Source organism: Silene latifolia, chromosome 7 (assembly GCF_048544455.1).
Source record: "Silene latifolia isolate original U9 population chromosome 7, ASM4854445v1, whole genome shotgun sequence".
Classification (NCBI taxonomy): Eukaryota; Viridiplantae; Streptophyta; class Magnoliopsida; order Caryophyllales; family Caryophyllaceae; genus Silene; species Silene latifolia.
The window spans coordinates 43,992,248-44,019,189 of NC_133532.1; the positions used below are offsets into that span (position 1 = coordinate 43,992,248).

At 38.9% G+C, this 26,942-nt stretch overlaps 3 protein-coding genes across 4 annotated transcripts; 1 reads left to right on the forward strand and 2 right to left on the reverse strand.

The window, feature by feature from the left end:
• Window positions 1-10,185: 10,185 nt before the first annotated feature.
• LOC141590014 (protein FAR1-RELATED SEQUENCE 5-like) lies at window positions 10,186-11,244 on the reverse strand. Its single transcript, XM_074410630.1, has one exon. The coding sequence runs from the start codon at window positions 11,242-11,244 to the stop codon at window positions 10,186-10,188; it is 1,059 nt and encodes a 352-aa protein (XP_074266731.1).
• A 3,166-nt stretch (window positions 11,245-14,410) lies between these two features.
• LOC141592099 (putative xyloglucan glycosyltransferase 6) lies at window positions 14,411-21,704 on the forward strand. The gene is made up of 5 exons (XM_074412689.1): window positions 14,411-15,461; window positions 17,832-18,140; window positions 18,369-18,659; window positions 18,729-18,842; window positions 20,567-21,704. Exons 1-5 carry the CDS (start codon window positions 14,709-14,711, stop codon window positions 21,185-21,187), a joined length of 2,088 nt encoding a protein of 695 aa, XP_074268790.1. The 5' UTR covers window positions 14,411-14,708; the 3' UTR covers window positions 21,188-21,704.
• A 359-nt stretch (window positions 21,705-22,063) lies between these two features.
• LOC141592098 (uncharacterized) lies at window positions 22,064-25,647 on the reverse strand. Of its 2 annotated transcripts, XM_074412688.1 has the most exons (2): window positions 25,532-25,647; window positions 22,064-25,008 (listed from the first exon to the last, which is right to left on the reverse strand). In XM_074412688.1, the coding sequence occupies exons 1-2, from the start codon at window positions 25,554-25,556 to the stop codon at window positions 22,199-22,201; spliced, it is 2,835 nt and encodes a 944-aa protein (XP_074268789.1). In that variant the 5' UTR covers window positions 25,557-25,647; the 3' UTR covers window positions 22,064-22,198. The 2 variants fall into 2 exon arrangements, with proteins under 2 accessions (XP_074268789.1, XP_074268787.1); XM_074412686.1 differs by lacking the exon at window positions 25,532-25,647 and having other exon boundaries at window positions 22,064-25,334.
• Between the last annotated feature and the right edge of the window lie 1,295 nt (window positions 25,648-26,942).

Below are 26,942 nucleotides of genomic sequence, written 5' to 3' on the forward strand. Positions count from 1 at the left end.
AGAAAAAGGATTCTGAAGCAGAATGCGAGCGGCCGAACAGGCAAGACGCCCGTCCCAGATAAGAATCCGAGCGTCCAAGCCACGAAGACGCTCGGATTCCTCCGCCACAATCCGAGCGGATTTGCAGAAAGACGCCCGTCCACCCCTGCGAGAATCCGAGCGTCTTTCCCTCCTGGACGGACGGACCACAACGTCTTCAGCCGAGATGCTCATCTCTCCAAAAAGACTAGCATTTCCCTGCTTAAAACTCAAAAATGTAATTACTAATTTAGCCTTAGTTAACCTAATGAAGCTCTACTATATATACCCCATTTGTAAATAATCAAAGTATGGAGTTTTAGATTAGGTTAAGTCTCCACATTAGAAATTCCTCTTAGATTCAATTAGGAGTAGATTAGAATAGATTACTCTTTAATCTTTCCACAAATCTCACATTAATCTCTCTTTAATTGTTGTTCAAGTTTGTTACTTTTGGGTAATTGAAGACTATTGGGTTATTATTGGAGGATTGACAACCCTTCATCAATCAATCAAGTTTCTTCTTTTATTCCTTGCATTATCATTTTTGAATCTTCATAGGTATAATTCTCTTAATCCTTGTTTTAATCATTGTTATCTTTCTTACTTGTTCATCATGTTTTACCTTGTTAATATGATTGACAACCTTGTTAGCATGTTAAAATTGATAATGAGTGAGTAATCTCTTAGCTAGGATTAGTGGGTAACTAAGGGAAACCAAACATGGGATTGATTCATGCTTAATCTAATATGCTTCCATAATTAATTTGCTTGCTTGTTGTGATGTCAACTTTATGCACATGTTATGTTTGATGAAATGCTAAGCCTATGAATCCTTGCATTTACAACCATCTCTTATCTACTCAACTTGACTTGTAAGATATAAACCAACTCGAGTCTTGTTAGACCATGCATAGAAGTTGAATAGGAGGAAAGTAAGTCGACTTGTAGGTGTTGTACAATCTAATCGATTCGGCTTCGGGACCCAACTCTTCCTATGAACCGTAAGACATAAACCAACTCGATCCATCACAATAATAATTGCTTGCAACTAGTAGGAAACATGTTTGTATGATCAACTCCCATGAATCCCTTATGAACCCATGATATCCTAGTGCTTTTAGTCATTTGTTTACATTTCCTAGTTCATTGTTTGCTTTACTTTGTTACTTTCACTAGCTTAGAATACAACTACAAACCCCATCAATTGTGACACTAGCACAAATTGAGATAGATAGACTTAGAACCCAAAGCACACCGTCCCATGGATCGACCTCGACTTACCACTAACTAGTAGTTTGTTGAGTTTTATAAATGTGTTTGATTGGATGTGACCCGATGACATCACTCTACATCAAAATGGCGCCGTTGCCGGGGATGGTGCTATGTGATTAAGTTCTTAATTGTTTGTCTATTTTGATTTTGCTTTCACCTTGAGTAACTTGTTCCTCAAGGATTGTTCTTACCATTTTTGTGTAGTTTCCATGCTTGTAGTTGTTTCCTTGTCTTAGCTATGATGGCTCAAGACTTGATACACGGAGTATGTGATGGATCTTTTGAGTATGACTATGGGTATGGGGAGTTTGAGGAGCAAGTCAACACAAACCTACCTTACTACTCATACAATGAACATCCTAACTACTACCCCAAATTTTCCAACCAAAATACTCATATCCAATATCCACAACAACCACTCACTCAATACCCACTTCATAATGACTTTCAATTGCCACAATACAACCACTTTCACACTTACCCACAACAAGAAGATGAACCCATTCAAAATATGATTCTCCAAATGATGGGAGATCAACAAAACTTCTTCAAACAAATGCTAGAGGAGAGCCAAAATAGGGACAATGTTCTTCAAGGCATTGTTACCCAAGGGGAGGAATTGGAGATTCAAATTGCCCAAATGAAAGAATCCCAAGCAATCACTCCCCACCATTCCTTGGAAATTGATCATGAATGTGAATTTGAAGTAGTAACTTTTGACATGGAAAATGAAGAATGGGAAGAGCCAATATCCTTGAGCTCTTGTGAGTATGAAAGTGTGATGTTTGATGAGGAAGATATGAGGTTGAGTAAGCCAAATACTCTTAGCCTATGTGAGTATGAGGGTGTGTCCTTTGAAGTGAATGTTGAGACGTTGGATAAAGATTTGAATGAAGCCCCCATTCATGATTCATATGAAGATAGCAACGATGATGACGAGCCTAAGGGACGGACTTGTAATATCACCTTGCTTGAGGAGCCTATCCTTGAGACATTTGAGATATCCTATCATGAAGATGAATGTCCTTTCCTTATTTCCCATGAAGATTACTTGACACCTACCATGGAGCCAATGATTGTTGAAGAAGATATGGTGGACCTTCTCCAAAAGGTCAAAGCATCGTACAAAAGCTACTTGGTGGAAAAGTTCAAAGAGAAACTTGCTCGTGAAGCTACTTGTGGAAATTTAGCACCCACAATGACAACTTCTAAGGAACTCGGTCATCAATGCCATGAGAATTCTCCTTCTACCTTTGAAGGATTGACAAATTCAAATGCTATCATTATTACCAAAATTGAAGAAGAAGTTGGTGAGTGGAAGTCTCCGGACGAATATGAACCATACTTCATATCTAGTGTTGACAAGAATCATGGGCTTATTGGTTTAAAGCATTGGGCAAGCTCTAGTGCCGAGGACAAGGCGAAAGAAAGAACATATGACAAGCTTCCTTGGCCAAATTTCATGTTCAAATGGAGCAACCCATACTTGTGTCTATTTGGAGCTTGTTCACAAGCTTTTGATCTCCTATTAAGAGCCTTGAGCTCTATGGACAAGAATTTCTACAATTTGAACTAGTTTGGTGGAGTCCTATCTTAAACCACCATTTGTAAGATATTTCTTGGATTCCTTACTTTGTATAATATTGTACATTTTTGCATTTGTATTTGATTTCTTGCATGAGAGTAGTGAGAGAGAGTTTTCTTACATTATTATTGAGCAAAATTTCAGAAAAAGATAAGGAGGAATAATAAATCGGTGAAAGGGTATGATTGTGCAAGGAAAAGAAAGAAAAAAGAAAAAAAACAGCCAAAGACGGTCGTCCCGAGGGCTGGACGCTCGTCCAGGGCCCTCCTCGCATTACTGTTTAGCACTGTCTCAGAATCCGAGCGGATTCGGCACAAGACGCTCGTCTTCAAAGAAGACGCTCGTATTCTCCATGGGACGCTCGTCCTAAATGACACCTGAAGCAAAGTTTTGAAACTGCCAGCAAATCCGAACGGATTTTTGAGAAAACGCCCGTCCAAAGTAAGACGCTCGTCCAAAACAGAAGACGCTCGTGTTTTGCCTACTCCAGAAATGGCTGAGATCCTGTCACAAAATCTGAGCGGATTTTAAGAAAGACGCTCGGATTCTACAGACCAAAGACGCCTGTCCCGCATGAAAGACGCTCAGATTGGGGTCTTTTTCTCGAACCATCCGCCCAGGCCCCACTCTTATCCGCTCGGCTTCCCCTTTTCTTCTATAAAATCACCCCCTTTCTCCCTCATTTCTTCACCTTATCTAACCCTAAAACACTCATCTTCATCCCCACAAACACTCCCCTCACATCAAAAGCCAACAAAAGCCTCATTTCCTCAACTTCAAGATGATGAACCTCAAGGGCAAGGCTAAGAAATTTGTTGAATTCGCAGGAAGGAAACGCAAGGGATCATCCTCTTCAACCCCGCGAGAGGTAGTGCCACCGAGGAACTTCCGTCCCATCATAAGAGGAAGAATAGAGAAACTTGAGTACTTCCAAGAGGTACTTTTCGAATCCGATGCCCACCGCAAGAAGTTTGTCGAATTGCTAGGTAAGAACTATGAACCCACTCAATTCATAGATACTAAGGTGTTGGAAGTCCTTGGGATAAGGTACCACACCGAGATGTTCTTTGATGGCTTAGGGATTGGAAAACTTTTCCATGCCCATGAGGAGACGTACCTTAGTCTCACCCTGGAATTTTTGAGTAGCCTCACGAATACTCGAACAAATGTGAGCATGGAGTTTAGGTTGTGCAACCTAGACCATAGCGTTACACTTGATCAATTTGCCCACATTTTCGGTCTTGTTATGCCAACCAACTATACCGAAAAACCTGCTGATTTCGATGTGGACCTACTTTGGAAGGCTATTTCCGGGAGGGATTTTACCCATTTAAAGCAATGCTATTCCTTCGCCATCCAACATCCGGTGATTCGGATCACCGAACGCTTTGTGGCCGGTACCATCAATGGGAGGTACGAACAAGATAGGTGTACTCTCATTGATTCAACATTTCTTGAGTCCTATTTAAATGTTCGCGGGACGAGGCGCTATAACTTCAACACCCCTCTTGAGATACTTACAAGGTTTCATGATTTTGCTCAAGGGACCACCCAACTCAAGACCTTCGTAATGGGAGGTCTAGTTACTACTTTGGCCAATTTTCTTTGCCCCGGGTTCAACTCCCGTGGGACTTATGCTCCTCTTGAGGGGAGTACTTTGATTGATGAACACGCCGTCTTCACCCACCACCGGTGGTGTAACTACACTCAAGAAGGGAGTGTAGAATGGCTCACAAAAGGGTGCACCTCCATCATCCTTTCAGGTTGGAATATACCGGGCACCGACCCAAGATTGAGCCCATATTTGCCTACGTCAAGCTACCTCCTTGATATCCAAATCATCGGCAATCCCCCTCAAAGGGAAGAGGCACCCCGCCAACAACAAGTACCTCGTGGGATACCGGCAATGCCTACTCACCCACCTTCATATGTGCCTATCCCACCATACCCTACTCCTTATACCCAATTCCGACCGGAAATCCCCAATACCCCGGGTATTAATGATTTGATGAAACTCATGAATAGAGTGGACCTCGGGTTATATGAAGGGAGGGTCGACAACTACTTGACCCTTTATCCCCAATACTATCAAATGGCTCAGCAAGGGTATGTTGACCCTAATGGCCCTATGCCCTCTTGGGCCCAACCACAACATTTGTTCCCTAATCAAGGGGACCAAGCTTGGAATCTCGGTGGTGGAGGGTACTCGGGTCAAGGAGGAGAGTATGACCAAGGAGGGAGTTCTCACCGATATGGCTACCCCCAAGATGAGGATGATGACGAGTGAAAGAGGCCTACCTCATCACCTCCATTTGTATGATACTCCTCTCTCCCGCTCTCTTTTGTATATACATTGCATTTAGTGTAGCTTTCACATGCATTTGTATTATATTGCATTTACATTAGCTAGTTCATATAGTATAGTTGCATTGTAATATATCTCACATGATTCATGTAGATAGTTGCATATAGACTAGAATTCATGCATAGTCACTAATGACCAATCCTATTCATTTCTACACTAGAAATAGTGTTTAAATCGGTTTGGGGAGGTTTGATCATAGGTGACCTAATCTTGCATCATCTAGGGTAGTTTAGATTGCATTCATTTGTTATATATATCATATAAAATTGCATTTAGTTAGAGCATGCATTCATTCATACCATATCATTGCATTTGTACTTTATTTCAAAAAAAAAATCAAAAATCCAAAAACTTGTATTTCTTTTTCATTCCTACTCCTACATGTACATTGAGGACAATGTCCAAAATAAAGTGGGGGATGTGAATTTATATTCCAAAAATGCATAAAAATTGAAAAATTTCAAAAAATCACAAAAATATGTCTTTTAATTTCATAAAACAAAAATCCATAAAAATTTGAAAATTTCAAAAATCAAAAACATGTTCTTTAATTTAGTAGTGTAGAATTGTATATATTTGTGCTTTTGTTCTCTTCTCACATAGATACAACACTACATTTGAGGCGTTAGCAAGGGAAAATGAAGACCGCTTGGTATGATCGTTCTAATCTCTATTTCCCTTCCATTTCTTTTTCATTGTTCATATGAGGAGGATGGGCTTACATGTCAAGGAGAATGTGGTGTATTTTGTTATTGCGGTTTGTGTATCTATGTGTTGTTAGGACTTGTATTTAGTTTATATGGCATATTAGTTGGTAGAATCATTTGCATTAGGCCGGATGTACATATGTTAGTTGCATCATGGCATGTAGTTTGCATGTTAGAAAAATTTTGTGAAACCGTCTACTTGGGAAGCTTGACAGGTGTATATAAGGCTCTAGTAGATGCTTTTTCTTCTTAAGACTTTGCTTGTTAGAATACTTTTAAAACACCCTAGGATGTGTCATGCTAGTATCCTTTGACCCATGGATTAAGGCCTAGTCAAGAGTACATTGTGGTGTGATAACTCATTGGCTACCGTTTATTCCAAGGTGACCCTTGAAACCATGCAACCATCATTCATCCATGTTCTACCATACATTTTGTCATCAAAGGGAATGAGCACAAAAAGAAATTGTTCAAAAAAATTGAGTTCAAGAAATGAAAAGAAAAGAAAAGAAAAAGTTTGCAATTGCATCAAAAGAAAAGAGGATCAACAAAAATGAAAACTCCTATGCTTCAAATATAAGCACCCTCACTACATATGGGGTGACTTTGAAAATGTTCAAAAGAAAATGCAAAAGTTGAAAAGTTGTCAAGTATTGAAATGCCAAACATCAAATAAATGACAAAAGAAAGTGTTCTCAAATGTTATATGCCATAAGAAATTGGGGGAAAAAACAACAACAAAGCAAACTCCCAAATGAAACTCAATTACTATCGATCCCTTTATCCATCATATCCATTTTTGTGCATGGTAGAGAGGGGACGACCCTTCTTCTTATCTAGGCAAGAGGGGGAATTCCGCGATCCTCCAGTGTTTCTAACACCATAGGGAGTCTACTCTTGACAAAAGCATTTAACGATTGAGGACAAAGGTACCCTAGCTTGACACAACTTGGAGGTGATTTATTGGTATCCTTCTAGGCTTAGTAGTTTGAAGAAATTGCATCTATGAAGGAGTGTGTACCCTTGAATTGCTTCCCTTGTAGATAATTTCCGCCACTTAGATGAGTAAAGTGGCTACTCTTTTGTAGATGCATCCATTACTTGATTTTGTGTGCTTAATGTTTGGATGTGTCACCATTTTGGCAAGACCCACCTTGCCTTGCAAGAAGGCATCCTACCTCATGGTTGTCGTGTTGTGAGTTGAAGGGGCGGAGTGAGACCTATTAATTGTCTCATATCGGCTATATTATTAGGATAGTTTAAATAAAGGTCTAGTTTTTGTCACCTCTTTACTCGAGACGAGTAAAGGTTCGGTTTGGGGATATTTGATGTGAACATTATTTGCGCACATTTAGTCCCCTAATTGAGCCTATTTTGCATACTATTATATCATTCCATGGCCATTTTATCCGTCAAAACCTTCCTATTTGCCTTCCTACTGCATTTCGTATGTTTTGTAGGAAAGAAGATAATTAGGCGGAAATTCCCGTCTTTCGTGCATATTTGGAAGCTCATTGACGATATTTGATAGACTAGTATGAAGAGGAAGCGAGAATTAAAGACCAATCATACAAGAATAAGAAGAAAGTGAAGAAAAAGGATTCTGAAGCAGAATGCGAGCGGCCGAACAGGCAAGACGCCGGTCCCAGATAAGAATCCGAGCGTCCAAGCCACGAAAACGCTCGGATTCCTCCGCCACAATCCGAGCGGATTTGCAGAAAGACGCCCGTCCACCCCTGCGAGAATCCGAGCGTCTTTCCCTCCTGGACGGACGGACCGCAACGTCTTCAGCCGAGATGCTCATCTCTCCAAAAAGACTAGCATTTCCTTGCTTAAAACTCAAAAATGTAATTACTAATTTAGCCTTAGTTAACCTAATGAAGCTCTACTATATATACCCCATTTGTAAATAATCAAAGTATGGAGTATTAGATTAGGTTAAGTCTCCACATTAGAAATTCCTCTTAGATTCAATTAGGAGTAGATTAGAATAGATTACTCTTTAATCTTTCCACAAATCCCACATTAATCTCTCCTTAATTATTGTTCAAGTTTGTTACTTTTGGGTAATTGAAGACTATTGGGTTATTATTGGAGGATTGACAACCCTTCATCAATCAATCAAGTTTCTTCTTTTATTCCTTGCATTATCATTTTTGAATCTTCATAGGTATAATTCTCTTAATCCTTGTTTTAATCATTGTTATCTTTCTTACTTGTTCATCATGTTTTACCTTGTTAATATGATTGACAACCTTGTTAGCATGTTAAACTTGATAATGGGTGAGTAGTCTCTCAGCTAGGATTAGTGGGTAACTAAGGGAAACCAAACATGGGATTGATTCATGCTTAATCTAATATGCTTCCATAATTAATTTGCTTGCTTGTTGTGATGTCAACTTTATGCACATGTTATGTTTGATGAAATGCTAAGCCTATGAATCCTTGCATTTACAACCATCTCTTATCTACTCAACTTGACTTGTAAGATATAAACCAACTCGAGTCTTGTTAGACCATGCATAGAAGTTGAATAGGAGGAAAGTAAGTCGACTTGTAGGTGTTGTACAATCTAATCGATTCGGCTCCGGGACCCAACTCTTCCTATGAACCGTAAGACATAAACCAACTCGATCCATCACAATAATAATTGTTTGCAACTAGTAGGAAACATGTTTGTATGATCAACTCCCATGAATCCCTTATGAACCCATGATATCCTAGTGCTTTTAGTCATTTGTTTACATTTCCTAGTTCATTGTTTGCTTTACTTTGTTACTTTCACTAGCTTAGAATACAACTACAAACCCCATCAATTGTGACACTAGCACAAATTGAGATAGATAGACTTAGAACCCAAAGCACACCGTCCCATGGATCGACCTTGACTTACCACTAACTAGTAGTTTGTTGAGTTTTATAAATGTGTTTGATTGGATTTGACCCGACGACATCACTCTACATCATCAGCCTCGGTCGTGTTCTTGGAGATCCGTTGGTCCCTTCGCTCAAAATACGGAGAAATTGTTGGAGTATCGGAGGGTGTTAGATGGGCTTACTTATGCTTCCATTAGGTGGGATCCGTATGGGCCGCGTCAGGAGGAGTATCATCCTTGTACTCTTTTTGTCGGTTGTGTTCGTTTCATGGACATAGTCGAGCCGTACCAGCCCGATCGGTGTTTACGTCAGTTTGGGTATGTGCAGGTAATACCCAATCCCATTATGAGAACGGTAGCGCATCGTCCTGCTTCGGAGATGGGGTACGAGGTTAGTGTTGGGGCGGTGGCCGATCATCTTTGGGACTGTTGGCAGGATCACTTGGTTCACCTTTCTCGTAGATCGAGACCAGTTAGTTTCCCGTGGGAGATGGCTCCAGATTACGAGGATTGATATAATGGGAATTCTCACGCGTTGATCATTAATCCCGACCACCATGATGCCCCCGCTGCACATGACGATTTTGATGTCCTTGCTGAGGTAATAATTTTACTTACCGTTGTTGTAATAATTGTTTAAATTTGTTACTGTTTGTCGATAATGTTTAAAATGTCTTAGTTATTTTTGTCAATTTGCAGACTGCACGTACTTTAATTGATCAGTTTGCCCAAGCCCAACGGATTGACGATGACAAGAAATAACTTTCCTTCTTCCGCAAGATGATGAAGAACATCCAACCACTGATTGACAGGGTTAGGCACATACAAAGTACTAGAGGACCCCGTCAAACACCCGGTGATCGTATTCAGCGTAGATCAGATGGTGTGTTTACTGATAGCGAGGGTGAGGGTGATGAGTAGTCGAGAGACTAAATTGTGTTTGTTTACATTTATTTTGTACGTTTTTAAACACTTTCTCTATGTTGGACGACTATGTTAGTTGACTATTCAAACCGTTTTAAATTCAAAAAATATGACGGTTTTAAATTCTGAAATTTTTGGAATACATAGCAATTGATGCAAATTCGGAAATTTCTGGAAATACTTACTACTTCATGACAATGGCTAACATAAGGAAAACAAATAAATACAAGATACAATTGAAGTAAAACTTCATCATCCTTGACATTTCAGAAATCTCTTCTTTTATACCTATCACTTGCTCTTTCATGACATTTCCACTTAATGCATCATCACCTTCAGCTTCACATGCTATCTTCAACCTTTTTGTTATTGTCAAATGATCTTCAGTCAACCACGACACAAAATTATTGCAATCTAAACACTTAAAATACGCTTTCATTGGATTATTAATTGACCCGAAAATCTTGATGATAGCGTTTTTGCCACAACGATTGCAACATTGATTCTTAAAATTAAGCCCTTCAATTGGGTGATTTCTCTACATTGAGGATGATGTCGACATAAGTAGAGAGATGAAGAAGAAAATGAAGATGAGTGAAAAATAGAAGAAGATGAAGATGAATCCGGAAAAACAGTGGGAATCGCGTTCAACAACCCTAGCTCGCAATCAGTAAAAATAACATTAGGTTGAACGGCATCATTGAGAATGACCTTCAGTTTCTGTAAGACCCAACGATATCCATCCTCGGACTCATGCGTCACAAGAGCATACGCGATCACAAAGCTCTTCCCAACGGGTGTGACTCCAACCATCTCAACAAGCGGAAGACGGTATAAGTTTGTCTTGTACGTGGAATCGATTAGGACCACATAATAGTATGATCGAAACATCTTAACGGCTTCTGGATGACCCATGAACATGTGGGTTAGCTCCTCGGTCTCCTGATCAGTGACCCAATAATGAACGTACTTATGCTGAACCGCAAGTGCTAACATCTGTTGTGCCGGGTTTCTCCCATGTCTTTCCTCGGCCCTTACTTTCTGAAAACGATTGTAGATTTGTCGCCGATTAGGTCTTGACTTTTCCGGATTCCGCTGATGCAAACCCACACTAATAATAGCTGGTCTTATGTGAGCTCTAACTTGGGTGTCGATATAAGCCAACTCCTCTTCATCAAACTTTGCAAAGTATCTATCGCCGTCACAATACAACGTTAAAGCATGATTATGAAACCCGGATATCATGACAAGCTTCCACTTATTCTCTTGTATTTCAACAGCTTTCATTTGAAATTTGCATTTGCACCACGCGGTAACCGTGTTAGCCCTCATTAAAGCATCAGCATCATTATTTACGGGACCTCTTCCACCCATCCGACAAACAAAATAATCTCGTTTCAAATTCGTGTGACGACCAACTCTCTTGTTACTTGCTCTTTTTATACCAAACCTGAGTCTAAGTCCGATCTCAAATGCCCAAGTAAACGCTTTCATACTTGACGAAAAAATTCTGGTGGTCGTAAAATGATCTGAGTAATCAATACCGTCGCCATCGTTATTCACCTACGCACGCATTTCGATAAACTAGTTAATGATAATTAATTATTTTATACAAAACGAGTCGGAAAGAATTAAAAATTTAAAAAATATAATACAACGTACGAAAACTAAAAAATACGGAAAAAATAAGACTGTAATTAATTATTTTAAGGGTTATCTAACATAAATACTCCAGACTATAAGGGGTCTTCTCATAATACTCTAACCTATATTTTAACTCAAAATAAACTCAACTTTTAGGCATCCTCTCTCAAACTAGAATTAAGTGACCGACTACCTTCTTAGCAGGTCATTCTCATCCTAGATTTTTTAAATAACAATATAAATAATAAACAAAATATATTAATAATAAAAAGAATTATTTAACCCCACTTCCCCCTTAAACAGTCAAAACTCACACCCTAATTCTCAGGCCTCTCACAACACCTCGCTAACCACCTACTTCCGCCCTCATTTCAATCTCTTATACTAGTCCACCACCATTCAGCCGCCATCGCTTTCTAATGTGACATGACCATCCTTCACCTCCTTCTGCGACAGTGTCACACATACGACACCTCACGAGACGTGACACCACCATCAAACACTATTCCTTAAAGTCACGCACCACCATAATAATATCCGCATTCTCTTACTTTATCCACCGCTCCGTAAGCTGCCGAAAGTCCAAGAAAGGGGAGGATAAGGATTGGGGGTGGAGGGAATGAGGGTTTGAGAGAAGTAAGGATTAGAAAAGACAGATTTGAAGAAGTCCATTGTTGTTTGTTAAGAGGATTGAAGAATGGGGGTGGGAAAGTGAGATTTAAAGGCAGTAATGGGTTTATAGGCATATTTGTTGGAAAATTAATTGAAGATTGAAAAATAGGGGTAAAAAAAGGGACGAAGGCGAGGAAAATTAAAAGATTGGAGTAGATGAAGATCACTCTACTGCAAGATTTCCTTTATTTATGGAATAATGGAGGAATTGAAGGTTGAACTAAATGAAAATAATAAAAATGGAGGAAATTGTAAGGAGAGAGGAGAAAAATAAATAAAATGGATGAGCATGTTGGAGCTCACGTGGTAAATGGAAGCAAGAGGAAGGAAAAATAAAAACAATAAAAAGAGAAATGTGGGGACCCACGAGAGTAACCTGTTATGTCAGGTTATTAAAAACACGATTCTATTACAAGATACATGGGGTAATACTTGGTTATAATGCTAGTTAAATTGAAGTTTGGGGTAATTTAAGAAGGATTCTAATAGTTTGTAGTATTGACATTAAATAACCCTTATTTTAATTATTTTGTACAAAACGAGCCGGAAAGAATTAAAAATTTAAAAAATATAATACAACCTACAAAAACTAAAAAAAACGGAAAAAATAAGACGGTAATTAATTATTTTAATTATTTTATACACAACGAGTCGGAAAGAATTTAAAAAATATACTCCCTCCTATTCTAAATAACTCTCCCTATTTCCTTTTTCGTCTATTCACAATACTCTCCCTATTTCCTTATTTGGCAAACATTTATACTTATTTTAATCACCTCACCCCACAATAATACCCCACAATACTCATACTTTATCTTATTTTAATCATTTTACCCCACAACAATCCTTATTTTAATCACCTTACCCCACAACAATACTTATTTTAATCACACAATACCTTCCCTCTCTCCAATCTCCTACCCCACTCCAATACTTTATCATATAATACTCCACTCCCTTAATTCTCGTGCCCTCCATAAAAGGGGAGAGTTATGTAGAATAGGAGGGAGTATATAATATAACCTACGAAAACTAAAAAATACGGAAAAAATAAGACGGAAACAAAAAAAACAAAAAAAAAAAAAATATATATATGAAATGGACTGGACGAAGGAATTTTTCGTCCAGGCCTGGGTTTGGACGAAAAATTCCTTCGTCCAGCCCATTCCCCATATATTTTTTTTTTCGAATCCATTTTCAACTAATTCCGTCAACAAATCTATCCTAATTCCGTCTAAAATCAAGGCATCTATCCTAATTCGGGAATCAATCGCTAATAAAACATAAATTTGAGACAAAACTAAATCGTAAACTCACCTCGTTACTAGCTTCATTGTTGAAATTGTTGTTAAAATCGTTCTCGTTCATGTTGTTAATTACAAAACCCGCTTTTTTTTTTTAAGAAACCGTCTTTTTTTTTTTGGAGAGATTTTAGTGAGACGGAAATTGAGTTGTGTTTTAGTGAGACGGAAATTGAGTTGTGTTATGGAGGGCAAACATGGAAATTTACATTAAATGTCGACGATAATTAGTAAAATTGTCGACGATCTTTAGCAGCTCCCTTTATCAATCCATTGCTCCATACTTTCTTCCTTGGCTTGGAAACACCTCTTACATGGTCATGCTTGGTCCATCTTGTTTCCACTTAGTTCGGTGAACTTGGTGTTTGCTGATGTGATAGGAAAAAGCATCTGAATGCTTAGATTCTTACAAAATGTAACAAATACAAACAATACACCTAGAATACAAGATTAACTCACAAATGTACTAATTAAAGTATGATATGCAATCAAACCCGAGCTAAAATGAGGGATAAAAGTATATATAAAATGAACACATCACTTACCAAAAAAAATTCTCAATTATTTATTTTCAATTTTTAGGTAGACAATATTTTTTTGAGTATAAATATTAAAATTAATAGGCCTCTTTTAAAACGTATATAATAATATGATTCATATGTGCATAGTGCATATATATAAGATAAATGGAAAATTCACGTGGTACCCCTAAACTTTGCCACTTTGTACATAATACCCAATATTTTAAGTTTGTGTATATGTTACCTTTCACTTTTGATTTTTATGCACATGTCCTTTTTGTCGCTTTAAGAAACTTATACACAACGATAAAAAGCGTATGTCGTACCTGAAAATCAAACCTTAAGGTTATCATGTGCACAAACTTAAAAAGTTGGCTACCACGTGCAAAATGACATAGTTTAGAAGTACCACATGAATTTTACGTAAGATAAATATTGCTTATCCCCTTGCATTTTTTTTTTTTTTTTTTCTAACAACTTAATTCGTTTTAAGTTTAAGATAAATATACTCATATTAGTCTTAAACACTTGGTAAGAATTTGTGGAAGTAGATAATGTAGTGGAAGTGGAGAACAAGTGGGTAGGTAAATGCTAAGATGGTGAGAATTTTAAAACAAAATAAGACGATGGAAATGAAAAGGCGCAGCAATCAATAATTGCTAAAAATAGCCCCTCCATCCCACAAACTCCGGATCAATAGACACACAAAGAGAAACAAACATGAACAACACAGATCCCTAATCCCTAATCTAATCAATTCAATTCACCATTAACATCAACCACCTCCTTCATCCGCCATTAAAGCTCACCTTCACCTTCCATGTCTCGTCCTCCTAATTACGAGTTCCAAGAATGGTGGAACAAACAACAACGCGACATAGACTCCTCTTCCCCCTCCTCCGCCACCGCCGCCGCATCAACCACCACTACAGCCCCCACCATAACCACCACCACCACCGCAAACTCTAGCCCTAGCTACGTCGCTGTTGAAATCCCCAACCAAGACGACCATCGGCGCCACCACCACCGCACACGTACCCCTCGTCAACTCACATTCTACCTAATCCTCAAACTCCACCAATTCCTCCTTTCTATCTCCTCTCTCTTCTCCTCTTCCTTCTCTCTCTTACGTACCGCCGCCCGCCGTATCTCCCATCGCCGCCGTGGTCAAACCCTAGCTGCCGGATCGCGGTTCTACTCGCTCATTAAGCTCCTTCTCGTGTTACTCTTCACATTGTTGTTAGTCGAGCTCGTTGCGTTCTTTAAGGGGTGGCATTTTGAGCCGCCGCAATTGCATAAGGCGGAGGTGTTAGGGTTTGTGGAGTTGGTTTATGCGACGTGGTTGCGTGTTCGAGCAGAGTATCTTGCGCCGCCGTTGCAGAGCTTGACGAATGTGTGTATTGTGTTGTTTTTAGTTCAGTCGGTTGATCGTGTTGTGTTGATGTTAGGCTGTCTTTGGATTAAGTTGAGGAAGATTAAGCCGGTCGCGGTTATGGAGTATGATGGTAATGTGCGTGGTTTGGAGGATTATCCCATGGTTTTGGTTCAGATTCCTATGTGCAATGAGCGGGAGGTAAGATCATGTAGGTTTCGCCTTTCTCCTTACTCTTTTTTCTTGTTTATTATGTTGATTTACTTTGATTGATTGTTTCGTCTTCTTAGGAATTGGATCTGAAATTTAATTAGTTGAAAGTATGGGTTTTAGGTTGATTCGATGTTTAAAGCAAGGTGTGACTTGTGAGTGAAACGTTTTAGGATTTGTGTTCGGTATAGTTTCGTATGTTTAGACCAAGCAGAGGATAAGTTTTAGAATGTTACGAGAAGTTGTAGCTTTTGTGCATATGAGAATTTGAATTGATTTGAGATGCTGAGGATTGAAAGGCATTATGGCAAGGTTTTAGCATATTAGCTTGTAGGATGATTCAAATTGACTTGATGCTTTGAGGTTTTGAAGCAGCGAGTTAGTGTATACACGGTATAGCTTAGCAAAGGTTGTGCCTTTTGCAAGTATGATGATTCGAATTAACTTGATGCCTTGTGGTTTTGAAAGAATGAATTAGTGTATAATATAGCAAAGGTTGTGACTTTTGCAAGTAAATATGTGGAGTTGGGATGCAGCTTTTTGATGAATCGTGGAGTGCTGCGAAAGGCTTGAAATGTGTGAACTTACATAGTACTATAGTAGTTCCTAGTTAGTATTGTTTGCATTTTGTGATGTTCATCACTTACTAGTTCTGTTGTATCCGCACATTGTCGATAGGATTCCTCCGAAGGTAGTTGTCAGCTGCTCGCTTTTTGTTTCTGCTCGTTGCTGTGGCGATGGAGAGACCCTCAGGGTGTTGACACAATTTTATCTTCTCCCATCTATTACTGATAGTTACGATTCATGAAATCCCTTAAGGATCCTGCTCGCTTTATGCTTCTTGCACAGCTTAGTACTTAGTAGCATGCGTGATGGGTAGTAGATATATTGTTGGTATCTAGTAAAGATACAAACATCTCAGAGAGTATGAAATAATACCAAACAGAAGCTATCTTGTTGGTAGGGTGGGGCATGTTCCTTTGACATACATGACAGGAACAAATGAACGACAAGCTTATCTTGATTCGTACGCTGCCAAGGACTTATAGTTTTCTAATGAGGGAATACAAAAGCCTCAATAAAATACTTCCCTTCAAGCTAGATTCACGTTTCTATATTTTCAGTAACACTACACTACTAGTTCTCTTCTCAATCCTTTGCTGGTATTTTGGTTTGTCACCATGTTGATCTTCATCTTCACCACCACCGCCTCAATATTTCCGAAGAAGCTCTCACTCCAAGCAGGGTAAGTTGTGGGTTGAACGTGTGTGGCTTCCCCGTTAATGGCACCTAGGCTGTTTCAATCATTAACCAAAAACAAGATCCATATGGTCTTTATTATAATAGATGTATAAAGGTTATCCTGCATTCTATGTTCCAGTGTTTGCTAATAAGAAAATGTTGAAGATTTGTCCGGATATCCTTTGTGCTGGAGAGGATTTATCATGCTTTAGTTTAGAGAGAGAGTGAAATAAAGTGGTCTCCCTTTTTGTCGTGACTTGCGTCTTAATGATATAAAACAGGATTCAGACACTATTAACCTCCTTGTTCTTTAAGAGAACTTGTCCATTGTTGGGGCAATTAATTTTTGCCCATTTCGTAATAAACTTCTTTCTTATCTTAAATTCTTAATTTAAGCTTTAGAAGTCTTGTATACATTTTGTTTCCGTTGCTAGTGGTGCCATTGTGCCAAAGACTCACTATCTTTGGTTCTGGGTTATGGTGGAAGAAATAAAAATGGCTCACTAAAGTGGTTGTGCTACTCTCTATTGTGAAGTATCAGTCCTTCGATGCAGTTTTTGTGACGGAATTTTCATCTTGGGTCATTGTAAAACCTCTTTGTGTTGCGAACAAAAGGGTAAGGCTGGTTGTGAGAGTCCTACACTCCTTTAGTAAGGTTCTGAATCAACTTTTGAGTCGTCGTCATATATTAAGGTTTTAGTTTTTATAAATTTCATGTCTCTTTTGTCGTTACCCATGTACATTACTCTGTTTTGTTCACTCACTTGAATCTTCATTGTAAATCCTAGATCCGTCTTTGAGGAATGATTGTGTGTATGTTGGTAAATATTTGAATTATGGAAAACAAGAACAATGATTATTGTGAATAATATTCCTTACTGAAATACGGGCATCAATAATTCAATATGAGAAAGTTATAGTACATATGCTGGTTCTGCTTCTTCAGTAATGTTGCCTGCAATATATTGTCAATGTGATTGTTTGCATTGAAATTGACAAAGGTGATCTAAATTGTAAGCACTTCCAGCAAGTTCATATCTCTGAATGTTGCATCTTTGTTTGTTTTTGTTCTATTTTGTTTTAGTCAATAATTCTGTAATGACCCTCAACTTTCAACAGGTCTACCAGAATTCTATTGGAGCAGTATGTGTCCTAGACTGGCCAAGGGAGCGAATGCTTGTGCAAGTTTTGGATGACTCTGATGATCCTGATGTTCAACAACTGATAAAAGCGGAATGTCAAAAGTGGCAGCAAAGGGGTGTGCGCATCTTGTACAGGCACCGTCTTATTCGTACAGGTTACAAGGCTGGGAATCTGAAATCTGCAATGAATTGTGACTATGTCAAAGATTATGAGTTTGTTGCAATATTTGATGCGGATTTTCAACCAGCACAAGATTTCTTGAAGAAAACAATCCCGTATTTCAAGGTAATCCTCATTTTAGAAGTGTGTCACTCTCTCTTTTGAGCACGCATAGCTAAGCTTCTGCCGCCGAAATTGTGCTTAACTTAATAGCTAGATAGATCCCTTCTTGTAATTGATATTTGAACTGTCTGTCCTCTTATACTTTCTTATTCTTTTCTATGGTCATTAGCAAAAAAAATGACAGTGAACTCTGTGTACTAAATTTCCAACTCTTTTCTTATATCTTAAAAGGGAAATGACGATCTTGGATTGGTCCAAACAAGGTGGGCTTTTGTAAACAAGGATGAGAATTTGCTGACGAGATTGCAGAACATTAATCTCTCCTTCCACTTTGAGGTGGAACAGCAGGTAAACGGGGTTTTCATCAACTTTTTTGGGTTCAATGGAACTGCTGGTGTCTGGAGAATTAAGGCGCTAGAAGAATGTGGTGGCTGGTCGGAAAGAACAACTGTTGAGGACATGGATGTAGCTGTCCGTGCTCACCTTTGTGGGTGGAAATTCATATTTCTTAATGACGTAAAGGTTGGTACATACACTGAACTTTTCTGCTTTCTTAGTTTGGTTTCCGGTAGTAAGAGAATGTTTTTGCAGTGCCTTTGTGAGCTGCCAGAGTCCTATGAAGCATACAAGAAACAACAGCATCGCTGGCATTCTGGTCCTATGCAGTTATTTAGGATGTGTTTTATGGAAGTTATCCGTTCTAAGGTACAGAACTTCAACTTTATGCCTTCTCGCTTACTTGCTATTTTAATATTTCCCGCTTTCCTTTTTGTTCTCTGAATTTTAGCTTGTAGTTATGGCACTTTTCGGTAGGCTTCTGTGTTGGATTTGCTGGGACACGAGGACCTTTTAAGGAAATAAGGATTTAGAAACTGCACATGTTAAACCTAGCTGCTCTGTCCAAATCTAATGGATTGTTTACTTTATGACGGCCAAGAGGTTTTCTTTTGGGGAAAGAAGCTGAGCCATTTCATTCTTATATTTGCAAAACATCCTGGATACTCTCTTTTGTTTTACCACGAGCCTCGTCAATCCACATTATATCAAAAATATCATAAGGCTACAACTTGCAACTTTCAAGATGGTGAATTACTTTATTCCACTAATTCACTCTACTTATGAAAGGCCACGTCCCGAACTTGTTACTATATTGAGAAGTTGACTGGTTACCTCACTCTTACAGTGATGCTAGATCTACCTCATGAATTTCCAGTTTCTGCAGCATAAGCTGGAAAACCGATATGCACCTTGTCTGAAATATTTAATACTGTAAAATAACTTTTCCATAGTATAAGTCGGTGACTGAAGTCTAAAACTGAAAGTAGCAGATAAATGATGATTGTTTATGCAGTCGCAAGGGGGACGCAAGCCTAAATGATATTGGGATCTGAGTCTCTGACTCCTGTACTTGCAACTTATTTGCAGTATATAATCTGAAGGCGCACCCTGTCCACAAAATATTTAATAAATAATTAACTTTTAACTTGTAGACGTTTAGTCGACAATCGTGATAGGTGTCTAAAAAGGTCAAATAGCTGGTATAATGATTGGTTTCATTTTCCGAAGTCTGAAAATAATACTGTGAGAATTGAAAGCTAAGCTATATTTGTAAAGGGTTCAGTGTGAAAGAAAAGTTTGGCCTATATCTTAAGTGTTGCTCTCTGAGATCTTTGTGGCGGTCTGTTGGCAAGCATAGGATGAGATGCTAGAAACCATTGCATTTGTAATCAAACAAAGCAGAATAGTCGTTCTTGGTTTTTGGGGTTCTTCAGTTAAGGCTGGCTTCTTAGATAGACTCAGGTGAGTGAATTCTCTTTGGGATTATTTCTCTGTCCCGGAAAATCCTCACGTACCCAACGCACCCCAGGGTATTCTGATAGTTCCTTTGTGAGGAAAATATAACATTAGCTCTTTGTTGCTTATGGACTTCACTTTTTTTTGGCGCATGTGGTTCCTATATGACTATTTATATCGTAGGCTATGTTACTCTGACTGTTCTTAAGTGAATTTGAATTCGCATCATATTCATATTCTGTCGGGTATCTGTGTTAGGCACTTGTTAGACATGAGAATTAACACCTGAACATTTGATTTTAAGCTAAAAACATGGAAGTTTTTGCCAACGTAACGAGCCCGATGCTTGGTTTTTATTTCAAACTGAGTCTAAGCAACATGGATTGTGGGTATACGAACCTCTAATAAGTAATAACAGATTTTTGCTTTATTGGTTTCACCAAATTTGATTTAACAATTCTGATGAAAGTTACTATACATTGCAGAAGAACTACCTTGCGTTTAACAGTGTTTTTAATGTTCTATATTATGTTTGCAGAATTGCAGATCAAATGAATCTTTAGAATTTCTACATTAAATCTCTCTTCTAGCTAGGACATTGATTTTATCTATTTGCTGTTATCTTTACCTTTCAGGTGAGTTGGACGAAGAAGTTCAATATGATATTTCTTTTCTTCCTGCTTAGGAAGCTTGTTCTTCCCTTTTATTCGTTCACACTATTCTGCATCATTCTTCCGCTTACCATGTTTCTCCCAGAAGCTCATTTACCAATTTGGGTTGTCTGCTATGTCCCTGGTTTCATGTCTGTGTTGAATATCCTTCCAGCTCCAGAGTCATTCCCATTTATAGTACCTTATTTATTATTCGAAAACACAATGTCGGTTACCAAGTTCAATGCTATGATAACCGGACTTTTCCGGTTTAAGGGATCCTATGAGTGGGTAGTGACTAAGAAATCAGGTAGGTCATCCGAGGCTGACTTACTTGGTTTATCCGAAAAGGAATCTGAAGTTATACAAAGGTCCTCGTCGGACCCGGGTCTCGAGGAATTGAACAAATCAAGCATGGTCAAGAAAAGCGGGAAAGTAAAAAGAAATCGCTTGTACAGAAAGGAGCTTGCATTAGCTTTTATTTTATTAACGGCCTCAGTTAGAAGCTTGCTATCAGCCCAAGGTGTACACTTCTATTTTCTGTTATTCCAAGGAATCACTTTCCTTGTTGTTGGTCTTGACTTGATTGGTGAGCAGGTTAGTTGAAACCCTGTCATAGATAGCTTGCACAGTAAAAACCGGGTTTATGGATTCAAGCCGAGGACTGTGGATCTTAGCAAAGGCGCAATTAGATGTTCTCTCTAATTGACGTACAAATAACGAAAACCATTTGATGGCGGCATGTGACTCGTGGGCAGTAAAGCTGATGATTTCACAGGTGTCACTCTCGGTTCAGTCTATAAATGTACCATGAGAAAAATATTTATTTTTTGCCAAAGTGACAGCATTTTTGTGTAACTTAGCAGGGTGGTTGTGATAAACCCTTGTAGATGTCGGAGCTGGAAGTGCGTTCGATTTGTTCATTTATCATTCTTTACATGGTCATTTTATTTTATCTTTAGGGTCATTATACCCCTTCTTCACCCTTCTGTTGGGTCTGTTAGCAAATGACAATTGTTTTTTGTTGTCATAGTTTTTGTTGTATCCTTGCTCATTTTGAGCTAAGAAATGAAATGCTAAAGATTCATATTTATTTATACGTTTGTGTACTACTAGATTTCTTGATGTTGAGATCTTGGTTCCTGGTTCAATATCGTTACATAGTGTAATTCTTAACGAAGACGAGTTATCATTGTTAACATGCTTGACTTGTGAGGAATTGTGACGCAACATTTATAAAGCTCTGGTATTTTCATCCGTATTTATGCTTGTTTTGTAAGATATTTATTCACGGATAAAGATTCTCTCTATCAAAATTATATAGTTCTTTTTCCGAAATTCAGTAAATGAAAACAGTGATCATTTACTGTTGAAATTAACCAGTTTTACGCCTCATCATCAGAGGCAATAATCAAGAGGAGAATAAGAACGATTCAATATCTAATGCCTACAATGTGATACTCGGGTTTGATACTTGGACACTTTATTTTGAGCCAAAACATGACGTTTTTTCATAAAGTATCCGGGTCTGACACGTGGATACTTCAAAACGAGTTTGAGTACGATAGATTATAAACAATGGAGAAAGGTTCTGAAAAAAAGTTCTACTTCTCCAGCTCAGATCTTGCTTCTTAACCTGACCAACTTTGCTAATGTCTCTTGAGCAGCTAACGTATGCGTATGGTTGTGGCCGAGCATAACCGTCCTGATACTAATACAAGTCCTACAAAGTTCTTCAGCACTGTCAAAGTAACCACCTCTCAGCAACAATTTTGCTCTTGTCTCCATCAATGTGGCTTTCAGAAGTGTCACTTCTTCCCAAACGTACTCATCGACCTTCTGGCTCGAGTGACTCAATTTCTTCTTCCAGCAAAGCGATCCATGACACCAATCTTGTATTTGGGAGACGAACGATTTCTCCACATCCTCAAGTACACTAGTACAAACTTTCAGAAGCTCTAATGATGAGTTGCACCTTGAGAATGTTGTGAAGGCTCCAATAGCCAATGGGAGAGCCGTCTTCTTGATGAATAGAACCATGTCTGTTACTTTCAGATGGGCCAGGGGAGGCTCGGATTTGAACCCGAAAACTAGGAAAGCAGTTGCCCAGAGATGATCACTGTTTATCGCTGAGTTTCCAACTTTTCTTATGCCAATAACTGTAGCCTGAATAGCTGCTGTTGGTTCTCTTGTTCTAGAAAAGGTTCGGGTTATGGGGTGGAACTGGATCCATATTCCAGAATGACCTGTTGCTTTCCGGGCCAGTCCGAGTCGTACAAGAAGAAGAGCATACTCCTCTTCACTTTTCCAAGCCTGAGATCCTAAAGGGCAACCAGAGCAGCAATATGAGGCTGGGTTTAGGCATTTAGTCCACTTTGTTATCCGGCTTCCTGTAGAAGGCATGTTCCTAGCAGCTGTAGCCAATAAATTTGCTGATATAGGCGAGGGTGCGAACCATGCACCAACAAGGAGCATCCTTGAAGCAAGACAGTTGTTTGTCTTGGTTGCTTTTTCCAAGATCGCAAAGCAAAAATCAAGAAGTTTAACCAGGAAAGGGTTGTTCTTATAGATCTCCTCGTCGCTTGCATTCAAAAATGTGGTATCAGAAAGATCTTCAATTGGGGTTTGTTGCACAATCTCAAAAAGGGCAGATGGTGAAATCGCGAGTTCTGAAAGTAAGGAACCGACCACTGACGACCCAAATACCGATCCTCCTAACTTCTCCTCAAACTTTTTGAGACACTCATATTCCTCGGACGGATACTCTTTCTTCCTTCTTCCTCTTAACATCACCATTGCATCAGGCAAGGGCATTGCCTGAAGAGGCATTGGATCAAAGTTCATTATCTTGGGAAGCCGTGTGGTAATGATCACGTGAGACCCACCTGTATTTCTCGGGATGAGGTCGTGAAGATCCTTCCCTTCCCACCATTCATTTTCACTCTCGAGATGGTCTATAATAATCAAGTATGGCATGTCTCTAAACAACTCTCTCTTTATTCTCTTGAACGCCTCATATTCTTGCTCCTCGAAATTCCTGATTCTTCCTCTTTCCTTTTCAGGATCAGCACTGACATCCAAACCCATATTTACCGAAATATTAAGGACGTTTTGCCTCAAACACCGAGCTTCTCCACCCACCCACAGGACCATCTTGTACCTGTGGGAATACTTGTAAGCAAATTCCAGGGCAAGCTCAGTTTTTCCAACACCAGGAGGACCACTAATGCAAACTACACTACTGGTAACGCCCTTATCCTTCCCACTTCTCGATTTCTTGTACTTCGGTCTCTTCAACGAGTTCCTCCCTATAGTTGGTTCAAACTGCCCTTCTGAGGCTAGGGTACCCTTAAACTCCAAACTAATGTATCTCCCGTCTGCTACACTGGAGTCATCCATGTCCGTCTCCTCATCTGCAAATCCTTCAGATTGACCAGAAGTGTGCCCTCTACTTACAGTTGTACTTGGGTAAGAACATGACTCCTGGTTGCTATATCCAAAGAATGCAGTTTCAATCTCCACCATTTCCTTTTGTCTCCCAACAAAATACTTGTTTCTAGGGAACGGTATCTCCTCGACTACTGCAAGATGGTCTTGCTCCCGGACACTAACACTCTTTCTTCCTAGCTTTGCTTGTAAAACACTAGCCGCTTTAGAAATGCAGCTCCTCCAATCACCGTCCAAGCATTCCAGCTTAAACTCATGGGCTCTGATCAACCCTTGTAAGGCTTCCCGACATTCTTTATCAACCGAACTATTGTTCAAAAGACCTGTGATTTCTTTCGATTCCATGTCAAAAAACATAGGGATCAAATTTTTCTTCTGAGAGAAGAATCTTATCTCTTCCATACTAAAATGGTTGAACAAACTAGCACTTGAAATCACCACAATGCCAAAGCTGGCCGAGCATATAACCCGGTCAGCAATTTCATGGCTCTGAGTATCAGCATACCTGGCCCTATCAGCTATAAAACAGGCTACCCCCTGGAGCTCCAGCTCAGACTTGACCCACTTACAGTATCGAACCAAATTGCTATTCGCGCCATGGTACCCTATGTACACATCACAACTCCTCAGCTTGGCATTCACTGCCGGAGAAACTGAGGATTTTGCAAATGAAACTCGTGGGACTGGGAACGAGAACGAAACCCTAGGTGGTGCCATTGGGTCTGAAATGCAGGTTATATATTTGGGCTTCCCGTCATCAGAGAAGTCTGACTTCTCAACAGGAGTGTAAGAACTACTTGGAATGTCCTCGGAGTGTGACCCGCAGAGCGAGGGAGGCGGGAAAGGGAGCTGTGCAGGTGTAGGAGGAATTGAAACTGTGTGACATAAACTTGCATTCTGGTTTTCACTGTCATTTTTACTGTCAGTCTCAGGGGAGTCTGGGGTCAATGCTCTTGGAGAAATGTAGGGCGATTGTAAGGCTGAAACAAATGCCGAAGATGGAGGGGAGATTAAGGATGGTGAACTATAAGTAGAACATTCTTCTAATGCTGAGCGTTTCGCAGTAAAAGAAAGTGCATTAGCAGCCGTTTTAATATTGCTGAGGTATTTCGGATCATTTTTGGTATTGTTTTTGTCTGTTGTGTTGATTGCTGGTAAAAAGCTACCAAGTTTGGTTGATGATGACAATGCCAATGCATCTCCTCCTTTTCTCATTGTTATTTTTCCGAAATCAACAAAAAAAACCCGTCATGAACTGACCCGACGCATATTAACTCGAAAGTTTTGGGTTTTAAACTAACACCACACTACAATTAAAAATGTAGTAATGTTGTTACAAGACCTGTCAAAAACTGACCCGACTGATATCGACCTCAAAAGTTTCGGGTTTTGAAATAACCCCTAACTTTAATCAGAAAACAGTAAAGGTTTAAAACACCCAAAGTGGTGAATGCAATGTAACAGTGTACTGACAGTCAATCAGAAGCAAAAAAGATGATGCACCTGTGAATGTGAACCAGCTTATCATATAAACATTCCTGCAGCAAAGAACCAGTCACCCTAGACAGCGGATGGCGGCGACGACAACAGCGGCGAAACCACCCAAGAAATGACCCAATTAGACAGTAGTCAGCAACTTCATATATCAATGCTGTTGTTAAACACAAAGTTGTGCTTGAAAAGTACAAAGCTTTTTGCCTGTTTTGAGCAACAGAAGAAAAGTTGTATCTCTCTTTGTTGGTTTTGTTTATAGGAAGTATGAAGGATTATAGCTGTAAATTAGTAGTGGAGGGGGAGAATCTAATAACAGAGAACGTGTGGGCTGGATCTATGACAAATTTATATACATAGTATATTTAAATGAGCCAAAAAAAATACAAGTATGTTTCAAAACATCTAGTGTATTGAATGCAGTGCATTTCATTTTGAATGCCACCCTTTTTTTTATTTCTAGTTGAGCTTTTAATGGTTATGGTAAATGCATTTTTGACTCTTGAATCATTTCAAAATAAACAAAAAAAAAAAAAAAAAAATTGTATACATTCGATCGCTCTTACCTCTTGTTTGATATCGGCTAGTATTTTTTTATAGAATATTACATTTTTTCATATTGGATACCCTAAACGATTTCAGATGATGATTCATGTCAGCCAACTCCAAATCAATTAAGGCCCTGATGGTGGTGGTGGTGTTGTTGTAGTACTCCCTCCGTTTAACTCCACTTCGCAAGTATGCTTTTTGCACGGATATTAAGGGACGGATTAAAAAAACTATAAAAAGTACATAGGGAAAGAGAATGGTGGAGTTAAAAATGTTAAAAAAATATAAATGTGGGGTTTTATGGTGGATTAGTGTGGGGTATAGATGTCATTTTTTGTAAATATGAAGTGTGAAGAAGGATAACATGGTCATTTTCTTGGCCTAAAAAGGAAACATGTAAAGTGGAGTTGAATGGACGAAAAAGGAATACATGTAAAGTGGAGTTGAATGGAGGGAGTATTACATTGTTTTGGTGAAAATAGTATCATGACATAGTTCAATGTATCAAGTGGTTCACACGAGTTCCAATGACAAATAACCGATGATAAATGGTTCGCATAACGAATCAAAATGTCAAATGAACGATATCTTTACAAAATACATGTGTTTTTGATAACTTTATCGACTAAACTAAGTGTTGTACAAAAATTACATGGTACAAGGACAAATGATGGTAGTATTATTAATTTTTGTTGACATAGAGAAATGAGGTTATAATTAGTTGAGCTGTATGGGGCTCCAGTTTAAATTGTTGATTAGGTAAACAAGTTGATTAGCACTAATTAAAATTGTACTATATACATGTCATTTCTTAGTACACGTCAGTATAGACATGATGATTCCTTTGATTTTGTCTTCTTTAGGCTTTAAAAAT